General features: G+C 43.0%; 1 protein-coding gene across 3 annotated transcripts in view; it reads right to left on the bottom strand.

The window, feature by feature from the left end:
• SLC26A4 (solute carrier family 26 member 4) overlaps positions 1–20,512 on the bottom strand; it is a 52,055-nt gene that overhangs the window by 5,244 nt on the left and 26,299 nt on the right. For all 3 annotated transcript variants that reach the window (XM_086696950.1, XM_086696949.1, XM_025929746.2), the window contains exons 9-19: positions 18,725–18,872; positions 17,672–17,785; positions 13,772–13,849; positions 13,535–13,630; positions 12,031–12,137; positions 9,199–9,268; positions 7,357–7,449; positions 6,375–6,470; positions 5,533–5,763; positions 1,591–1,645; positions 352–497 (exon numbers count right to left, since the gene is read on the bottom strand). In XM_086696950.1, the coding sequence (XP_086553076.1) occupies positions 352–497; positions 1,591–1,645; positions 5,533–5,763; positions 6,375–6,470; positions 7,357–7,449; positions 9,199–9,268; positions 12,031–12,137; positions 13,535–13,630; positions 13,772–13,849; positions 17,672–17,785; positions 18,725–18,872 (1,234 nt within the window). The remainder of the gene's footprint in view (positions 1–351; positions 498–1,590; positions 1,646–5,532; positions 5,764–6,374; positions 6,471–7,356; positions 7,450–9,198; positions 9,269–12,030; positions 12,138–13,534; positions 13,631–13,771; positions 13,850–17,671; positions 17,786–18,724; positions 18,873–20,512) is intronic.

Genomic DNA, 20,512 nt, shown 5'->3' with positions numbered 1-20,512 from the left:
TACCCATATCACAGAAAATCCGAGATTCGCCATCTATATTCTAAAAAGGCATTATTACAGTGAATGCCTACTTTTATTAGTAAGCTCACACGTTGTAAAATAAGTGTGCACCAGGTACTACCAGGTGCTTTCCTATAAACTATCTTATTTAGTCATCTTATTAACCCCGTGAGGTAAATGTTTTTACTCCCATTTTACTGATGAAAAAACCTGAGGCCCTGAGAAATCAAGCGGATGGCCCCAAATCCTACTAGACTGTGATTCAGGTGTAGATTTGTGAAAATCTTTCGCTCTTTACAGAAATCATCGTAGTTTAGGAAAGATACTTATGTAGAAAGCTTAAATGTTTACCGTTTCTAAAATGGAATCTTGAACCTCTTGGGATTTAACCTGGTTCTGTAGATGGAGGACAGCATCATGGACCGTCAAAAAGAATATGTCCTTTCTAATGTTATCATTAAAGAAATCACATTTCTCCAGTTTTTCTATCACATGATCTTCAAAAGAAAGAGATGATGTTCAGTCTCTAGCAAAACACGTTTGTAACATCAGCCAATACTAAATTTTGTCAGCCCCTCCTTTTCATTTTGTTCCCTTCATTTTCAAAATGTGACCCTGCTCTAAACTGACTGAGTTTCTTTTCCAGAAGCACAGGGAATGGTTATGCCATAACTGGTTGTGGTAGACAGCCTCGGCTCACAAGCACGTGGTTTTGCCAGGGTACCCGTCCTCAGGCTGCCATGATGAGCCTGGCTGTTAATGACTCACAGCTGTGCCTTTCTCTGAAGAATTTTCCTTGGTCACTGGTTTACACCGCAACCTTGGGCGGCCTACAGCCTTTTACTCACTGATATGAGGGTAAAAAGGCTGGCCCCCTTACCTCAAGGAAGGGTAAACTTCTGATGCTTTTCCTGCTTTGTGTTCCTTTCAAACTCAGGCTAAGGTAGACTTCTAAAACAACATCTTTGTCCAGCCTCTTCCCCTGCCCTATGCTGCCTCCAGCAGTCCTGCATGAATTTCTCATGTATACTCTCAATAAGTCACTTGCCCAAGAATCTTTATCTCAGGGCCTATTTCTAGAGAACTCAGTCTGAGCACTAGCATTTTCCTATACACATACACTCGTACATAGAGAGACACAGGCTCAGACCCTAGAGGAGCCTCTGCTTCTAAAGAACCTAAGTCATCCCCATGGTAAATTTTCTCCATTGGCCCTGTACTGTTATCAGGACATACATTTCCATGGATTACCAGCTCTACTGCACAGATTGGAAGTAATATTTTTCCAGGTTTCAAAAAGGCCCTCTGAGTGATTGCATAATAGGTAGAGTTTTTGTTTGTGGCACTGAAAAATTTTGGAAATTGATAGCTGTAATGGCTGTGCGACATTGTGACTGTACTTAGTGCCACTGACTTAATTGTCCACATGAGCATGACCAAAATGGCAAATTTTATGCTATACATCTTTTACCACAATAAAAAATAGTTTGAAAAAAAGGCTCTTTGGACATCATGTACCCACACTCCCAAGGTAGAAGAAAGGGCTCAGCAGAAAGTCTTATAGGTAGATATGTTTGTGCATGCATTTACCTTGAAGCGATGCAAAGTACACATTTACATCAATTCTTTGAAATTCTTTGACAATCTAAAAATTTAAAAAAGAATTTGTAACAATGAGTGACTTCATCTACCCATAATTCAGTAGCATTCAATTACTCGCTCAGGAGAAACTTGAACACTTTCATGGTTAATCAGGACTTTAAGGAAAGTTGATTACTGGAGGAAAGTTCATTATTGGAAAACCACAGAAGTTTTCAACCTACAGTGATGGTATGATTAGGGATGAAAAGACCATCTCAAGAGGTGGTAAATCCAGTGCACAACAGCACAGGGCTCAACAGCACAGAGGCGATTAAAGAATGTTTGCGGAAGAAAGGAAAGAGGGGCATACAGGAGGCTTCCTAACATAGTCCCTGCTGATTAGAGACAAGAGCATACATTTGTATCTTGCAATGGAAGATACAGGCGTATGGATATGTGGCATCGGATTCCAAATGTAAAACTGACCTAAAAAGGCCTCTGTATTTTGACTGTATCAATGTGAATATCCTGATTGTGATTTCTGTTCTATGGCATTGCAAGATGTTCCCAGGGGGAGAAACTGGATAAGGGTTTCATAGGATCTCTCTGCATTATTTCTTAAAACTCCATGTGAATCCACAATTATCTCAAGATAAAAAATTTAATTAAAAAACTCAAGATACAGCCAAAGGCAATATTGAGAAATAAGAACAAAGCTGGAGGTATCATAATCCAGGATTTTGAGATATGCTATGAATCTCTAGTAATCAAAACAGTATGGTACAGGCACAAAAATAGGCATATAGATGAATGGACCAAGATAGAGAGCCCAGAAATAACCCCACACTTAAATGGTCATTTTTTTAAAATGTTTGTTTATTTTTGAGAGAGAGAGAGACAGAGACAGAGTGCAAGTGGGGGAGGGGCAGAGAGAAGAAGGAGACACAGAATCTGAAACAGGCTCCAGGCTCTGAGCTGTCAGCACAGAGCCCGACACGGGGCTCGAACCCACAGACCGCGAGATCATGACCTGAGCTGAAGTCGGACGCTTAACCAACCCAACCACCCAGGTTACCCACACACTTATGTGGTCAGTTAACCTATGGCAAAAGAGGCAAGAATATACAATGGGGAAAAGACAGTCTCTTCGACAAATGTTGTTGGGAAAACTGGACAGCTACATACAAAAGAATGAAACTGGACTCCTACCTTACACCATACACACAGAAAAACTCAAAACCCAGCAACCTACTCAATGGGAGAAGATATTCATAAATAATACACCCAATAATGGGTTAATATCCAAAATAGAGAAAGAACTTATACAACTCAATACCCAAAACCCCAAATAATCTGATTAAAAATGGACCGGAATAGATGTTTTTCCAAAGAAGACCTACAAATGGCCAACAGACACATGAAAAGATGCTCAACATCACTCATCATGGGAAATGCAAATCAAAACCACAATGAGATATCACCTTCCACCTGTCAGAATGGTTAATATCAAAAAGACAAAAATTAACAAGCATTGGAAAAACTGTGGAGGAAAAGGAACCCTTGTGTACTGTTGATGGTGATATAAATTGGTGCAGGCAGCTACTGTGAAAAACAGTATAGAGGTTCCTAAAAAAATGAAAAATAGAAATAACAAATGATCTGATAATTCCACTACTGGGTATTTACCCAAAGAAAATGAAAACACTAGTTCAAAAAGATATACTCACCCCTCTGTTTATTGAACATTATTTACAATAGCCAAGCTATGGAAGCAACCCAAGGGTCCATCAATAGATGAATGGGTAAAGAAGTGGTGTATACACACACACACACACACACACACACACACACACACTAGAATATTACTCAGCCATAAAAAAAAATGAGATCTTGCCATTTGCAACAACATAGATGGACAAAGAGACACGTGAAAAGATGCTCAACATCACTCATAATGCTAAGTGAAATAAGTCACAGAAAGACAAATACCATACGATTTCACTCATACGTGGAATTTAAGAAACAAAGCAAATGAGCCAACAAACAAAAAAACCCCAGAGTCTTAAATACAGAGAACAAACTGGTGGGTTGCCAGAGGGGAGAAGGGTGAATAAAGGAAATTAAGAGTACCCTTATTGTGGTGAGCACTGAATAATGTATAGAATTTGTTGAATCATTACATTATTCATCCGAAACTAATGTTATACTGTATGTTAATTATATTTCAGTAAAAATGTAAAAATTAAAAACAAAAAATCAAGACATGAGAACTATGGGCAATAATAAAAGAGAACTTCACATTTTAAGGGGAAAAAAAAATCAAGACCTCTGTTTGGAGATATAAATAAATAGGTGTGGGTGTGGGAAATATCCTGGCATTAGATAAGTTAATACTCTCCCCAAAAGTAATTCATTAAACCCTTTGCCCAATACAATCTACAATGGATCTGAACCAAAGACGAGAGTAAAGTGCACAGTAAAGAATAAGATTTAGGTTTTCATTTATGTTCTCAAATGAGCATTATAATAGCCAGGTTTTCTAAAAGAACTGGAATAGAACCTGTCAGCAGTGTGTGTGTGTGTGTGTGTGTGTGTGTGTGTGTGTGTGTGTGTGTTTAGAGAGAGCACAAGCAAGGAAGAGGGACAGTGGGGACAGAAAGAGAATCCCAAGTAGGCTCCACACTCAGCATGGAGCCCAATGTGGAGCTTGATCCCACGACCCTGGGAATCACAACCTGAGCCAAAATCAAGAGTCAGATGCTCAACTGAGCCACCAGGAGACCTGCAACTGTCAGCATATTCTTGAACTCTTCTGTCAAGTATAATCACTTTTTCTGCCTAACCTGCCTACTATCCACCCCGTGGAATCATTTCCTGCCCTTGCAGAGGCAGCCAGGAAGCCCCAACTAGGCTAAACCTCAGTTAGGGTTTCATTTCCAAAGTTTTTAAATAGACTTTAAACATTTTTAAATTTTAATTCCAGTGTAGTTAACATATCAGTTCCAGGTGTACAAAATAGGGATTCAGCAGTTCCATATATGCCTCAGTGCTCATCAAGAGAAGTGTACTCTTAATCCCCTTCACCTATTGGGGTCATTTCCATGTTATTACATCTGATTGTCAGTACCTTGACCCTGCTTTTCTCTCCAACCCTCTTACTACAACCTGCAGCTTCACCTAAACTTGACACTTGCAGTCAAGTTGACCCTAATTAGTCTGTTTTGGAGCACTTCACATGGTTGTCTTTATTTTATTTTATTTTATTTTTTTAATGTTTATTTTTGAGAGAGAGAGAGACAGACAGACAGAGTGTGAGCAGGGGAAGGGCAGAGAGAGAGGGAGACATGGAATCAGAGGCAGGCTCTAGGCTCTGAGCTGTCAGCACAGAGGCTGACGCGGGGCTCAAACTCATGAACTGTGAGATCATGACCTGAGCTGAAGTTGGTCCCATGACCCAGGAGCCCCCATTTTTTCTTCTTTTAAATATTCCATTTTCTATACTCAAAAAAATAAAACCTAATAAATATTAGTATTTGCTGAGATACTTCTAAACATTCTTTCTTTATATATACATAGTATATATATATATTATATATTAGCTTTTTTATTAGCTACATATATAATATGTCCATATATATAAACCTATTTAATCTTCATAACAACCCCATGAAGTAGGTACCATCATTACCCCCATATTGCAGATTAAGAAATTGAGGTACAGACAGATTAAGCAACTTGTCCATGGACACACTGTGAGTAAGTGGGACAGCCGGGATTCAACCACATGTCTGGCCTCGCAGTCTATGCTTTAAAATACTACACTCTGTTGCAAAAGCATTCCTCTAGAAAAATTACAGATCCGACAATCACCCTTTTGCAAGACCAGGTACCCCGTATCGTGGTACTATGGCCAAAGCTCCAAATCTGTCATTCAAAGCACCAAAACCTTACCATTCGCAATGATCTCACTCCAACAACATCCAAGAAAGACACAGCTCCACAATCAAGCACGAGGCTGTGGATTGGCACTTTGGGAACATTCACTTTGACCGGAAGCTCAGAGTTCCAATCCACTTGAATCTCTATTTCCTTGGTTGGGATATCAAGGTCTTCTGGGTCTTCAACATCTTCATCAGGCTCAAAAGCATCATTTGATGAACCAGCATCCCTTATAATGCCATTCTAAACAAAGAAAACACTGCCAACTTAGTTGCCAATGACCAGGGACACCTTGCAATAATGCATCTCAAATTACTTAAAAGTCCTATGCACTTTTCCTTGGCGAGCAAAACATCAAAGGGATGAACTCTTAAGGAATGAGATTTACCTCAGTCCAAACTGTGATGTTCCCTAAGAAGAAAAATGGAAGAGCAGAGGAGCCAGGAAACTCCTGATTTCTGGAAGATTGTGGAACTTGGCCAAGAGATACATAGGCAGGAGAGTCTGAATAAAAGGTAATAGATCTAAAAGTTTATGAACTCAGCTGCCTTCTGTTGTGAGCATTTTTCTGGTATTGAATTAGCATTTATTTTCTTCCCTTCAGTAAAAATAAGGTTTATTTCTCGATCGGAAAAAGTATCACACTCTGTGTTTCCAGAGAGTTCTGCTGATTTTTTAATTCTCTTCCATTCCCTCTTGCCTACAAGAATAACTGTCGTCCAACATACATTGTCAACTGCCTGAACACATCTGGGTACCAAAGCGAATAAATCTAATTTTCAACTGTCTAACTGCTTTCATTTTCACATGAGAAGGAAAGGGATTTAACAAGAAAAAGAAAGATGTCGCCTCACCTTTGTTGCCCTTAATTGTCCTTTTTTGATGAGTTTCTGTATTGTCCTCAGTGCTTTCAGTCTCTTATTATACACTCTAATGGCATCAAATCCAACCTTTGGAAAGAAATGTCAAGTTACTTAAAACATCTGGTTCCTAATGCTCATTAATGGTAATTGTTATCTGGAAAAGCGATTTCCCAAGTGGTATTATTCCTTGAGACATCCTGCCAAAAAAGAAATTCTGAGGTCTGGTGGAGGTCTCCAGTATCACCCCTACCCCACCTAGCCAGAGACTCAGGGAAGACAGTCTCATATTAAAGGCTCTAAAAGAGTAAAATACAAACAAACAAACAAACAAAGCAAAAAAAAAAAAAAAAACCCACACAGAATAACCTCTTTAGCTTTAAGTCTGTGTTAACAAATTTCCTTGACATCACAGAGCCCTTTTGCTATTGCAAAATCTATGACCATTCCCTTGAACCAGTTTGCTCTGGAACTCACTTAAGAAAAACACTGATGTAGGGGCAAACCTCAGCTTCAAAGCTTGGCATGCCATTCTAGGCCAGAATTTCCGGCTTACATATTCCACTTACACTTTCTACCCTTTACTCCAACTGGGCAAACACCCTCCCTGCCCAAATACACGTACTTACCTCTGACTCTCAGCTCACATAGTTTCCAAACACCTGACATAATCTTTCTTATGTGATTAGCCCAACCCACATGGATTTCTCCCTTCTCTGAACTCTTCACATTTACTGTCTAAACTACTGTTTTGGTCTTCCATAGTTATTGCTACCTGGATTTTAACGTATGGTATTTCTGGGTTCTTTCCTATTGCCAAACGGATTGTAAGTTACTTGGATGTTATAATTCTTAAAGCCCCATACAAACGGAATAGGGTGTAGGGTCTTGTCCAGTTTGAGGCAACAAATACCCGTAGAATGAATGAAGTCTCAAAGGAGGTTAGAAACCAAATTTCTAGGGATAAAATACTCACTGTGGACTTGATACATTTTTTAAAACCATCAACGTTGCCGTAAAAAATAGGACTGGAAAATCTAAGAATCTTCACTCCTTCAGGTTCTTCAATCTGGCATTAAGAAAACAAAATGTGTGAAGTTAAATAATTTCAGCCTTCAAATATTTAATTAAATTTCTGGCTTTTCGGCTAGGAGCCAAGTTACAATTACTCAGAGGGGCTGGACGACAGCACTCACTTCTCCCTGAACAGGGGCTGTCTCCACTTAGGAGGCAATAGGTTATTCAAACTACTGGAACTTTACAGTCCCATAGAAGATCAAGTTAGGAAGGGCCTTCGTAAGCAATTATTCAACACTCTGATTTCCAGATGGAGAAACTGAGGCTGAGAATGAGGACGTGATTTGCCTCAGGTTCATACCACAGAACCCCAATTTGTTCTTTGGCTTAAAATTCTTAAAAAAAAAAAAAAAAGGAGTGTTGGGGCACCAAGGTGTCTCAGTGGGTTAAGCATCCAACTCTTGATTTCGGCTTAGGTCATGATCTCATTGTTTGTGAGTTCGAGCTCTGCATCAGGCTCTGTGCCAGGGAGCCTGCTTGGGACTCTCTCTCTCTCTTTCCCTCTCTTTTTGCCCCTCCCCCTCTCGCTCTCTCTCTCAAAATAAATATATAAACTTAGAAAAAAAGAAGGAACAAGAAAAAAGGTAGTAAACTGAGGGGATGTGCAAGAATGGAGGCCAACAATGTCGGTTGCTTGTTCTCACCCTGACACATGGTGGCCAGACCAAAAGTAGAGCTTGCGAAATCCTAGACTTTCCTAGTCTTTAGGAATCATAGCGATTTCAGTCTGAGCCCCTGAGGTGAGAAAACAGGTGTTGGGAGGCTGAGTGATGTGGACAGAGTCTCCCCAAAGTGGAGCCTGGAACTGCAAACCCCCAAACTCAGCCCATGATTCCCTGAGCCAAAAGATTCTCTACCATCATTGTTTAGCTCTTGGCAGTGCTGAGAAAGATGTGGAAATAAATTAAGTAGCAGCTAATGGAATTCCAGATTCTGTGTCCAACATTTTTTTACGCTAAATTGGTTTTTTTCTTGATTTTCTTTCTCTGCTTTTTCATCGCCGTTTCCCCTGGTGACCGCTAAGCTACTTCAAGGAACACAAGCCTATAAGTGGGATGTGTCTTTTCTTTATGTTTTCACTTCCAATATTATATGTCATTTCTTCCAATTCCAAGATTGGAGCAAAATGTCTAATCAGAGAGCTTAAAAGTCTTGTGTTAGCATTAAATGAAGATAATCTTACAGGGATTTCAGATAATTTCATGGGGGGTAAGGATTACATAGCAGAGAAATAGAATTTTGATGCAACTTCTGGAAATAATCAAACTGCTTATTTTTTAAAATTCCTTTTACAATGGTTTTACATTAAAAGGACATTCAGGGGTGCCTGGGTGGCTCAGTCAGTTAAGCGTCCAACTTCAGCTCAGGCCATGATCTCATGGGTTCGTGAATTTGAGTCCCACATCGGGCTTTCTGCTGTCAGCACAAAGCTGGCTTCAGATCCTCTGTCCCCCTGTCCCCATCCCCCGCCCCTTCCCATGCTCTCTCTCAAAAATAAATAAACATTAAAAAACAAACAAACATTCAAACTAGCATGGACACAATTCATACAAACCGTGGATATCAGAGAGCACATTAGGTCAAAGTTTTCATGACACCCCCAGTGAACTTCTAAACTTTTCTGGAAGAAGCCTCCCCCCTTAGCTACCTTGTACCTAACACACTGAAAGAGAAATACGCTACCCCCTGAAAATCCAGGCTAGCAACCCAAGGGCAGCAACTGTCTCACAAAGGCACTTACATTTTTGTAATTCTTGGTACTTTTGTAAATGTCTGTGCTAGGAATGCTTCCAAGGCTGTTCCATGAGGGACTAAAAGAAGAAAAATTAGGTCAGGATTTTGTGGAACAGGCATACTTTGGAATAAAAAATGACAAGACATCACAGATACGAAAGAGCCCATCATTCTCGGCTCTTTATTGCATTGTGTGTCCTTGTTACAGATCACATCTTCCTGCAGCTAATTCTGAAATGAACAGCTGGTGTTTGCGTGGGCCCTTGGAGAAGGAGGATTTTCCTGAGGGCTGAGAGAAGTCATGAACATCCCACTCCCCTGTGTACAACACTTTAGAGGCCAAGCAAAGAGCTTTCACACATGTTAAGTTTTATCTAGGAGCCGCCAAACTTCTGGAAGGTCAGCAGTACTGTCCTCATTTTTATGGTTGAGTAAGCTGAGGTTCAGATAAAGCCAAAAAGGCCCCGGAGGTAAGGTTAGGTTAGGTTATCTTTAACCCAAGGGTCCTCAGTGCCTGGCACAGTGCCTGGAACTTACTCGGGAGTTAGAACAACTGTCTGATGAAATATGGCGAGTCTGCGGTGATCAGATTAGTCTCAATTTCTAGAAATGGGAGCCTGGGAGAGCCAGCAGTACATCCTTCCCATCAACCAGACTGTTCACTTCCTGTTCCTGGTACCATCAAAAACTTCCGTGATTCTTCAGGTGTGACTAGGGACAGGTGCTAAACATAATTCCCGAAGAAAGAGTGTCTGTTTGTGTGCCCTCTGGATCAGCCATATAATTACTGGAAATGAAATATTGCAGAGGATACAATTTTTGGTTGGCGAAAAGCCCAGTTACCAAATCAGTGGCCAAAACGTACCACTGCTTTCTCCTCAGCTTACTGTGCTGTGCCAAATTTTCACAGAGTGTTCATAAGCTATAGAGCCTCTCTCTACAAACCTTTCTCTCCCAACCACACCCAGCAAAGCACACACTGTGGCATACAGACCATGAGAAGAAACATCTTCCAAGGACAGGTTCTGAGTTACTTTCCAGCAGCAAATTGGGTACTTTGGGAGCTCGTGAACTCTCCTGGGCCCTTGGGGAACCAGTTAAGAGTGCTGAGGCAGTGAACATAAGTTTTGGGGAAGACTCCAACGTGCCAGGGTAGGGAAGAAGTAAGAGAAGGAGAATTGGCCAATGGAACAACAAGGGTGGGCTTATGCTAAGCTGAAGGTGTCTCAGCTGGTGTTTTTCCAGATTCTTTTAACCTTCATGGCCCAAGCACAGGCAGAGAAGAGGCCAGAACTCTGGAAAGATCACAGAAGTTTTGAGGAGGAAACCAGGCTCTGTTTGCCTCTCTGTTCAGACAATTTCATAAACACAGGAGAGCACATACCAAAAACCTCTTAAGAGTCAAAACAAAGCCTGGGTGGCTCAGTTGGTTAAGTATCCAACTTCGCCTCAGGTCATGATCTCATGGCTCGAGAGTTTGAGCCCCACGTCAGACCCTATGCTGACAGCTCAGAGCCTGGAGCCTGCTTTGGATTCTCTGTCTCCCTTTTTCTCTCTTTGCCCCTCCCCAACTTGTGTGTTCTCTCTCTCTCTCTCTCTCTCTCTCTCTCTCTCTCTCAAAAATAAACATTAAAAAAAAAAAGAGTCAAAACAAAACCAACAAAAAACCATACACCTTCCGGCTCTCCCACAGATTGTTTTCCATGACATCAAGCCACGTCTTTGCTCTTTTCACTCGGTATATGACCTAATTACGTCTATTTCATACACTCATGTGGTTTCTTGGGTACGTTTTCTTTGGCAGATCTGAATGAATTCGGGCTACAGTCAATGCTTTTAAAATCTCCTGTTCTGAGTTATTAGCTTCAGGAGAAAATGAGCTGTAATACACTTAGTGGCTATCTTGTCCCAAGCCGGTATGTGCCCCACAGACTGCATCTCATTTGCAGAAGGAACCACAGAGCCACGTCAGTCCTTACTGAGTCACACATCTTTTATTCTTACTGTGACCAGAAGGAGAGGGCAGCAGTAGAGCATGTGACTAAATGCACAGATTTTGGGGTGAGATACATCTGGGTTCAAGCCCTGACTCTGCAACTTACTAGCTGTGTGATCTTGGGGAAGGTTCTTAACCTTTCGGAGCTTTGATTTTCTTTTCTGTAGAATGAGAATTAAAAAACCTATTCATGGGGCGCCTGGGTGGTGCAGTCGGTTAAGCGTCCGACTTCAGCCAGGTCACGATCTCGCGGTCCGTGAGTTCGAGCCCCGCGTCAGGCTCTGGGCTGATGGCTCAGAGCCTGGAGCCTGTTTCTGATTCTGTGTCTCCCTCTCTCTCTGCCCCTCCCCCGTTCACGCTCTGTCTCTCTCTCTCTCCCCCAAAAAATAAATAAACGTTGAAAAAAAAATTAAAAAAAAACAAACAGAAAAACAACCTATTCATGGGATTGTCCCAAAGACTAAATATGATAATGTGTGCCAAGCACTATAGGCTTAATTCATAGAAGCCCTCAATACATGGTAACTATTATGAAAGGGAGTGGTTTCCCTATATTTTATTAAAATGGTATAAGAAATCTCAGGGTGTAGGGAGCCAGGGTGGCTCAGTCGGTTAAGCATCCGACTCTTGGTTTCTGCTCAGGTCATGATCTCACAGTTCGTGACTTTGAGCCCCACATCAGGCTCCGTGCTGTCGGATCGGAGCCTGGGAGCCTCTCTCTCCCTCTCTCTCTGGCCCTCCCCCGCTTGTACTCTTTCTCAAATAAATAAAAAAAAAAAAAAAGAAAGAAATCTCAGGACATGTTGTCTTCTTTTTGGGAAATCTGGGTCTTACATTACTCACAATTGAACTCTCAGGACCACAGTCAGTAATCCAAACATGAGCCCAGCTAGTAAACCGAGGTCCAGCCCCAGAATGATGGACGCTATGCACGTAAACACCCAGATAACCTAGGACAAAACAGAAATGGAAAGAACCTCGTTAATCTGTCAGGGACCATCAGGTGAGACACTACCTGTAAAAACAAGAAGATCAATTGTCCATGAACAAATTCCACTTTTTAAAAATATTCTTACTTCATTTCATGTTTCAATGGAAGTAGAAACTGATGCTTCCAACAAAGACCAGTTGTCCCATTTCAATGTTTTGTTTTTAATTTAAGTTTTGAATAGGGAATATATTAACGTGGTTCAAAATGGAAGTAATATTAAAAAAGCGTACAGTAGAAAACCTTGCTTCCGACTCTCTCCCCTCTTCACCTGTCCAACATCCTCACTTGTGTTCACATTTCCATATGTGTCTCTGTGCATGTACATGTGCACACTTTTCACCAGTAGCTTTTGCAAGTACAAGCAAATATGACTGCATAGCATTATTTTATGTTCCCACATTTCTTAAAGATTTTATTTATTTTTTTAATTTTTAGAAAATGTTTATTTATTTATTTTGAGAGAGAGAGAGAGAGAGAGCGCACAAACAGGGTAGGGGCAGAGAGAGAGGGAGAGAACCCCAAGCAGGCTCAGTGCTGTCAAGGCAGAGCCCAGCGTGGGGCTGTATCCCACAAACCATTGAGATCATGACCTGAGCCGAAACCAAGAGTTGGAGGCTCAGGGTGCCTGGGTGGCTCAGTTGGTTAAGCATCCATCTTCGGCTCAGGTCATGATCTCACAGTCTGGGAGTTCAAGTTCTATGTCAGGCTCTGTGCTAACAGCTCAGAGCCTGGAGCCTGTCAGATTCTGTGTCTCCCTCTCCCTCTCTCTTTTTCTCTCTCTCTGCCCCAACCCCACTTGTGCTCTCTCTCTCTCTAAAAAATAAATAAACATTAAAAAAAAGAGTTGGAGGTTCAACCGACTGAGCCACCCAGGCACCCAGTTAGCTTCTGGCTTTTATGGTTCCTCAGAACAGTTCTGAAGGTTACTTTGGTCAGAGTTAAACTCAGTAAGGGTTTTGTATTTTGGTTTTGCTTTGTTTGAGTTTCGTTTGTCCTTCTATATTACAGAGGGGTTTATTTTTATTTTTTTTATTTATTTTTATTTTTTCATTTTTATTATTTTTTTTTTAGAAACCTCATTTCTTTTTATTATTTTTTGTAATGTGTTTATTTGGTCTGGTGTTTAATGTGTTTATGTGGGATTCTTCCTAGATGGAAATACATCTTCCCAGGGATACAGGACCTTCCCAAAGCTTGATTCAGCTGGCAGGCTTTGGCTTATCCATCTGATTCTAATTTCCGCTCTGGGAGTCCCACAGCGCAGGTGAGATTGAGGAGAGAAGGGGACATAGTGATGTGGCAGGAAGCACATAAGAAACAAACATTTCAGACAAAAATGGGCAGCCAGTGACTTACGGCATCGATCTTATTCTGTCTCCACAGACGAGGAATGTCACACACCTGCATAAACATCCCTTTCAGGTTGGCGATTACAACAGCTGCCAAGACCGACTGTCAAGAGGGACAGGGAAGGCTGTGTTATTCAGGGGAATGGTCTTCCATGTGAGGATTTGTAAATCTCCTGTTATTTCTCTGGTGACAGAGCAGTGAAGAGAAATTATGCAATCGGGCTGTTGGGAAGTAGGGTTGTACCTTCTGCAAGGGTTCCAGCAGCTTCCCCAGGGCAACAATGGCGACCATCACAATCCCAGCCGAGATGATGCCGGCAATCTGAAAGACACACACCTCCCATGAACGGGGTCCATCCCTCTCCCTCGTGTCTTCCAGCTTGCTGGATGTGTGCAGGAGAGCCTGGCCGTGGGTGCACCTCCCTGCCTCCCCCCTTCTGCTCAGTACTGTTGAGACAAATGAGAATTATTTCTTACAACTCTACACAACTGAAGGAAAAACGGGAAACGTATATATGGTAGCTATGGCAGGGAAATTAAAGAAAACGTGAAGCCTGAGCTTGCGAAGGGAAAGCCGGCTGGGCCTGGATGGATTACAGACCTATAGCCTTGGTGTCAGGTGGGGAGGCCACACTTGTAATTATTTGCCATAGCGGGAAACATGGACCTCTCCCCTGCTGCAACAACAGATCGTGAATGTTCTTGGGCAATAAATTCCCAAGGCACACGTCTAATTCCTCCGCATTACTGAAGCAGTAGTCATAATAGCAGTTATTCTGATAACACATCATATGGACGGCACCGATTTGCACAGAAGTCTCAGAGAAAATAAGTGTACCGGCCCTTCTGCAAATTCAAAATGCTACAGGAGCATAATGAGAAGTGGGACCATACCCCCTGCCTCCTCCAACAGTCCCTGGGCGCAGGCTCAAGAGTTTTGCCCCCCAGCAGTCCGAGTGATGACGGGGCAACAGCAGGGGTTAAAGGACCTTCAGAAACGTTACCTTCGCTGGCAAAACAAAGCTCTCCTAAGATCCATAAATAGTTAGGAGAGAGGCTGAGGGGGTGGGGCTATTCTCTGGTTTGGTTAGCTGACCAATGAACTCTCTGCTGAGACAGCTGGCACCTGGCCGAGGTGAAGACCAGAAGCTCTGAAACAAAGGAGAAAAGGAGACAGGGCACCAGAAGCAAAGCCATGAGAGAAGAAGCAACAGGGAAGATTGTACCGGGCACAGGGGGCCGCCTGGTACTGGAGGTGTGAGCTGAAAGAGACAGATAAAGCCAACATACGTAGGAGATCTAAAAACCATAGGAAATTTCATAGCCACCGTCTTTCCACCTGGCAGACTGATCATTCAGGTTCCCACCGTGGTGACCTCAGCCTGAGGCAACATCATGCAAATGATGGGCTGTGCACATCTGGATGCTTTGTACATTCAGAGCCCTCTGTTAGGCTCTTTGCTGCTCGTTAGCACCACGGCTCCAGGATGCCCGTGCCTTGGTGGTTTTCCCTCACCTCTCTGAGCGGAGCAGCTGATGTCCTCCCTTCTTCCCTCCCTTCCTTCCTTTCTTCCATACAATCGCTTAGCCAACATTGTTGTCTATCATGAGCCACTTGCACCTTGCCGTGGATGTAGGGCTCTGTGAATTGCTAAAGGAAAGGGAGATCTGGGGACAGAAATGACAGCCCATGTCGAGGGGAATGGCCACCCACTCGCCAAATATATGCAACACTAAGCCGCCAATTATGGGGACCAGGATGAATTTTGGTCGCTATATTAAAATCTGCGAGGGGTCCATTACATGCACTCACTCTATCAGGCTGGTTTGTGGGAGGTGCTGTACATTTTATATCTATGAGCACATTCAGTCGCTAGAAAATTAATTATTCTGTTACAAGTGAGAAGGTAATCGGAGCTGAGGAAAGTTTGCAATCAGAATTACTTTTTAGTGAGTCAGCAGGAGTCCGATGGGGGTGAAAGAAACAACAGGTTGCAATGTTCAGCTCTTCTACAATCTGAGGATGTGCTGCAGACAGTTAACGGTCACTAACCCTCATTATTCCATTCGTTCATTCAGGAAGTATTCGCCGGGGTGTTTCTTTTGCGTCAGGGCATAGTATATGCATCACAGGTACCACGATGCTTTTCCTATCGTGAGGAGTTAATGACAGGAACACTAAGTGCTTACAGGTATGTGCCAGCATCTTACAAACGTGGCGTGTGTTTGTTTTTAAATCCTCACAACATCCCTATGAGGGGGATACGATTAATCCTCCCATTTTATAGATGCTGAAAACTGAGGTCCCAACATCAGAGAAAACATGAGAAGCCACACAACAAGGGAAGAGCTGCCAGTGTGTGTGTTTGTGAGTCCCTGGATTGTAGTCCAGGCTATTAGACTTTTAACCCTGAACTTAGTATACATTTCAGTAATTAAAGAGCAAGTCACGTCTGTGCTTGCTTCGTTCTTCACTACTGAAATCCTGGCATCCTTCATTCCTAAATATAATACCTGCCAGTGTGTGACGGCAGGTGTCAGCTTACCAGAACACCATTACCCCCAGACCTCTGCCAAGGCATCACTTTACACGGGCATTCTTCCTGGGGCGGCTGGCCCGTGCCTCCTCGGAGGCTGGAGGGCAACAGCAGGAGAGTGGACCTCACCACTTGGGGACCTGCCCACACCCGCATGCTGCCACGGGAGTCTGTCAATGCCCCGGCTCAGGTGAAAGCTGCAGGGACCTGCGTGCTGACAGCCGCCTGAACACGGGGGCAGCTCTGGAGTCCCCTCCGGCCTCTTCCCCGGGGACCTCAGAGCACGGCTCTGCCTCTTGGCAAGGGCTGCGCTGTCTTACCTGCTCCCTCAGAGCGAGAAGTGTTTGCATCCCCAAGCCCCCGAAAAAGGAAATTCAATTATTAAAAGCAAAATTTTAGGGGCACCCGGGTGGCTAAGTCGGTTGAGCGTCCGACTTCGACTCAGGTTGACCTCACAGCTCATGAGTTCGAGCCCCACCTCCAGCTCACTACTGTCAGCACAGAGCCCACTTCAGATCCTCTCTTTGCCCTCCCCCACTTACACTCTCTCAAATATAAATAAACATTTTTTTTTTTTAAAAAAAGCAAAATTCTGAAAATTAAAATTAAATTTTGTTCCGCTGGAGCCAAGACTGGTAGAGGCTCATTCTTCCAAATCCGGCACAGAGATCCATTATAAATGGAAAGGGAGCATCATGTGTGCCTGGGGGGGACAAAGCTCCCCCTGGGCCACCGCAGGGAGTCACTAGTTTTCTCAGCCCATCTCTTTTATAAAACCCTGTCTGAAGACCGTGTGTGTTAAGGGTACTGCCTTTGGATTTGTTGTTCTCCTTTATAGCCTCATTACACTTTTACTCTTAAATAATAGCTGTGTGTGGGGAGGGGAAAGCCCTCCAGGCATGGCAGAAACACCACCCCTGAGCCTGTCCCATGCCCCCATCCACCTATTTGGGCCTCTCTGACCCCATTTCCTGCTAGAAAAGAGAGCCTTTGAGAACGGCTCCTGAGCTTTCTGGCCTGTGGAAGGCAGGGTTATTCAGGGATTTGGGGTCACTTTGTGAAGGCGACAACTTAAACCCACGTTCCGAACTTCAGGAACACAAGTTGTACTCCAGAAGAAATGCCGAAATGTTACGACAACAATACTCTTGGCCAACAAACTTGTTCTGTGGGCCCAAAGGCCTCTGGAGGAAGTTCCTGATCCTTGTAAAGGAAATGTAGACAGACACTTTTGATTTTCCTGAAAACATAATACCTCCTAAGCCATGACGTGCTTTCACTAGGCCTTCTTTATCCCCAGATAACAAATAGATAAAAATCAGTATTTTTCATTACTGATTCCTTGTCAGTTGTTTTTGTCCCTGGACAAGCAGGTAAGTATAGCTCTCTGCCAGCTGAGCAGTGACACAAAGAGATTAATTTGAGAATTTGTGCTTTAGGGAACCATAAATGTGAAGAAGATTTGGGCGGGGCGCCGGATCAAGGAGGCGCAAACCTATGTATCCAAGGTAATCCCCTTGCTGACTTCTCCTGCCAGCCTTCCTGAGAGCCACTTCCCCGGCTCATCCCTTGCAGGAGACACAAGCCACCACGCCGCTGTTCCATACCTGTGTCTTTCCCCCTGTGCTCTCCTGGACGGCGGTGCGGGACAAGGCGGTGGTGGCCACAAAACAAGAGAAGAATCCCGAGAAGATGTTGCTGATCCCAAAGGCAATGAATTCCTAAGGCAGAGACCGGGTGGCAGTGATGCGAACACATACAATCTTTGCAAGACCCTCGCCAACCGTGTGAGGAAGAATAAGAAAGCCAACTCCCCAGACCACCCTGTCTGGTAGCCCCAATTTAATCTTTACCGTTAAAAGTGCTTGGAGGTCTTGAAAGGCATTCAGGACTTGGGGCTCCACAGAGTCTAAGAGAGACCTCACGGCTCTCAATCATTTTTAAGGTTGCTAAGGAATAGTCACTGGTTAAAATGCTGACTTCCCTTCCCGGCGAGTGGTGTATCTGTAGCTCTCGCAGAAAGCATTGTTCTGTTCGCACATAAAGTGTTTCTTCTGTGGTTGGATGTTTGCTGGGAAGCATATTATGACTAGGACGGCCATGATTCTGCCTGACCACTAATCATTGAGCTGCTGTGACTGCTATGCTGTGTTTTCAAAAACAAACCACACTGACAGATTTGTGAGCAATCTAAAACCGGCTCATTTTGCAACGAACATAGCATATGCCTACAAAAAAGGTTTGTGTGTATTAATTGCAATGAGCCACCTCAATTTAAGGTGGTCACAACTCCCATCGATGGGGTTTGTTGCATTGTTTTGCCATACTATAGGTGCCATTAAATAAAATATACCAGGGGAGCCTGGACTGCATGAAGAAATCTTAGGCTGACCCAACACGTTAGCTTTGAATGTTATTTATGACCTGACTAAATTAACTCTTAAAGTTCGGGTTACTTCAACTTCTTAAAAAGGAAAGAGATACAACATGCCTGTTTCCAATTAATTTCGAATTCGCATGCTTAAGAGGGAAACCCTAGCTTGATAAGGGCTAGCGAGAGGGACCAATCCCTTCCTTAGCAGACAACAGAATCTACCCTGTTTATGCTTTTTTCTTGTCTTCAGCCCTACAAAAGTGATTCAGCACACGGGGGACCATACCTGGTTCCCGTCGATGGTGTAATCATACTTGATGGCATATACTTTTCCTACAGACACTGCAATAGCATAGGCCACCACGGCGATGGAAAACGATGCAGCCAACATCTCGGAAAACAAGCTCACAGGTGGAAGTACAGGAGGCAAAAACCTAGAGAGTTTTTAAACGAAAACTGCAGTGAGCATTTGACCATAATTCTCTGTTCCTACCTCACCAGATGCTATATCCACCCAACCCCCAAGTCAGACGCGAAAGGGCTGGATCCTAAGGGCAAAAAGCAGGAGACAAGTAAGTGTTGGCATTGCTTTTACAATTTTTAGTTAGAAGCTGGTGCTGTCTCACTGGCTGACTTCTCTGCCCCTCTTTGAGAGCTTACAAACGCTGCCTTATCCAGACCTCTGACATGAATAAGCCTGTCGTTATGGATCCTATAATATCACACAATCCCATGCCATGCCATTTCACACATTAGTGTTTCCCCTTACCCACTTTTATCTTAAAGGTCTTTGAATTTAAAAGATAGTCTGGCCATAAAATAAGATTTTCCCCATACGAAGAGATGTCAGGTCTATTAAAGAGACAAACAATATAAGATGCTGAAAGAAAGACCTACGTAGAAAATCAATGTCTTGGGATGCCTGGGTGTCTCAGTCAGTTAAGTGTCCGACTCTTGATTTCGGCTCAGGGAATGATCCCAGGGTTATGGGATTGAGCCCCACATAGATAGGGCTCTGCACTGAGCATGAAGCCTGTTTAAGATTCTCTCCCTCCCTCCGTCCCTCTCTCTCTCTTTCTCTCTCTCTCTCTCTCCCTCTACCCTTCCCCCCTGCTCTCTTAAAAAAAAAATTAAAGGGGCACTTGGGTAGCTCAGTCAGTTGAGGATCCAACTTTGGCTCAGGTCATGATCTCACAGTTCATGGGTTCAAGCCCTACACCAGGCTCTGTGGTGACAGCTCAGAGCCTGGAGCTTGTTTCAGATTCTGTCTCCCTCTTTCTCTTTGCCCTTCCCTGTTCATGCTGTCTCTCTCTCTCAAAAATAAACATTAAAAAATTTTTTAATTTAAAAAATTAAAAAGAAAAAAAAGATTTTCCATATCTTAAGAGCTATGATATTTAAAATCTTCCTGAGTCCAGAAAAGATTAAATTTACGTAGTTATCAGAATGATCCTTCATCACAATGACTAAGACTTCTCAATGACTGTGGGGTTGAATGACTACTGTTTGACAAACTAGAGCTATTCTACAAACCATGTAAAGAAATAAACTTAGGGGTGCCTGGCTGGCTCAATCCATAGAGCATGTGACTCTTAATCTTAGGATCATGAGTTCAAGCCCCATGTTGGGCATAAAAGCCTATTTGAAAAGAAGGAAGGTAGGAAGGCAGGAAGGAAGGAAGGAAAGAAAAAACAAAGAAAGAAAGCTATAAGTTTATAATGCTACAGTTGTCCCCAAATATGAATATTGGGAGAATGACTTTCATGTACCTATATCTTGATGACTATCCATAGAGTATATATCCAGAAGTCCCTAAGCCAAAAACCTTCAAAACAAACAAACAAACAAAACCCACTAAAACAATCTCCCTCACCTAGCTCACTTATGTCTGAGTTTCCTTTAAAAACATTTTTTTAATGTTTATTTTTGAGAGAGAGACACACAGAGTGTGAGCAGGGGAGGGGCAGAGAGAGCGAGACACAGAATCCGAAGCAGGCACCAGGCTCTGAGTGGTCAGCACAGAGCCCAATGTGGCGCTCAAACCCATGAGCTGTGAGATCATGACCTGAGCCAA

This window comes from Puma concolor, chromosome A2, assembly GCF_028749965.1.
Source record: "Puma concolor isolate L17-30 chromosome A2, mPumCon1.1.hap2, whole genome shotgun sequence".
In the NCBI taxonomy this organism is placed as follows: Eukaryota; Metazoa; Chordata; class Mammalia; order Carnivora; family Felidae; genus Puma; species Puma concolor.
This window is presented reverse-complemented; position numbering and strand designations above follow the sequence as displayed.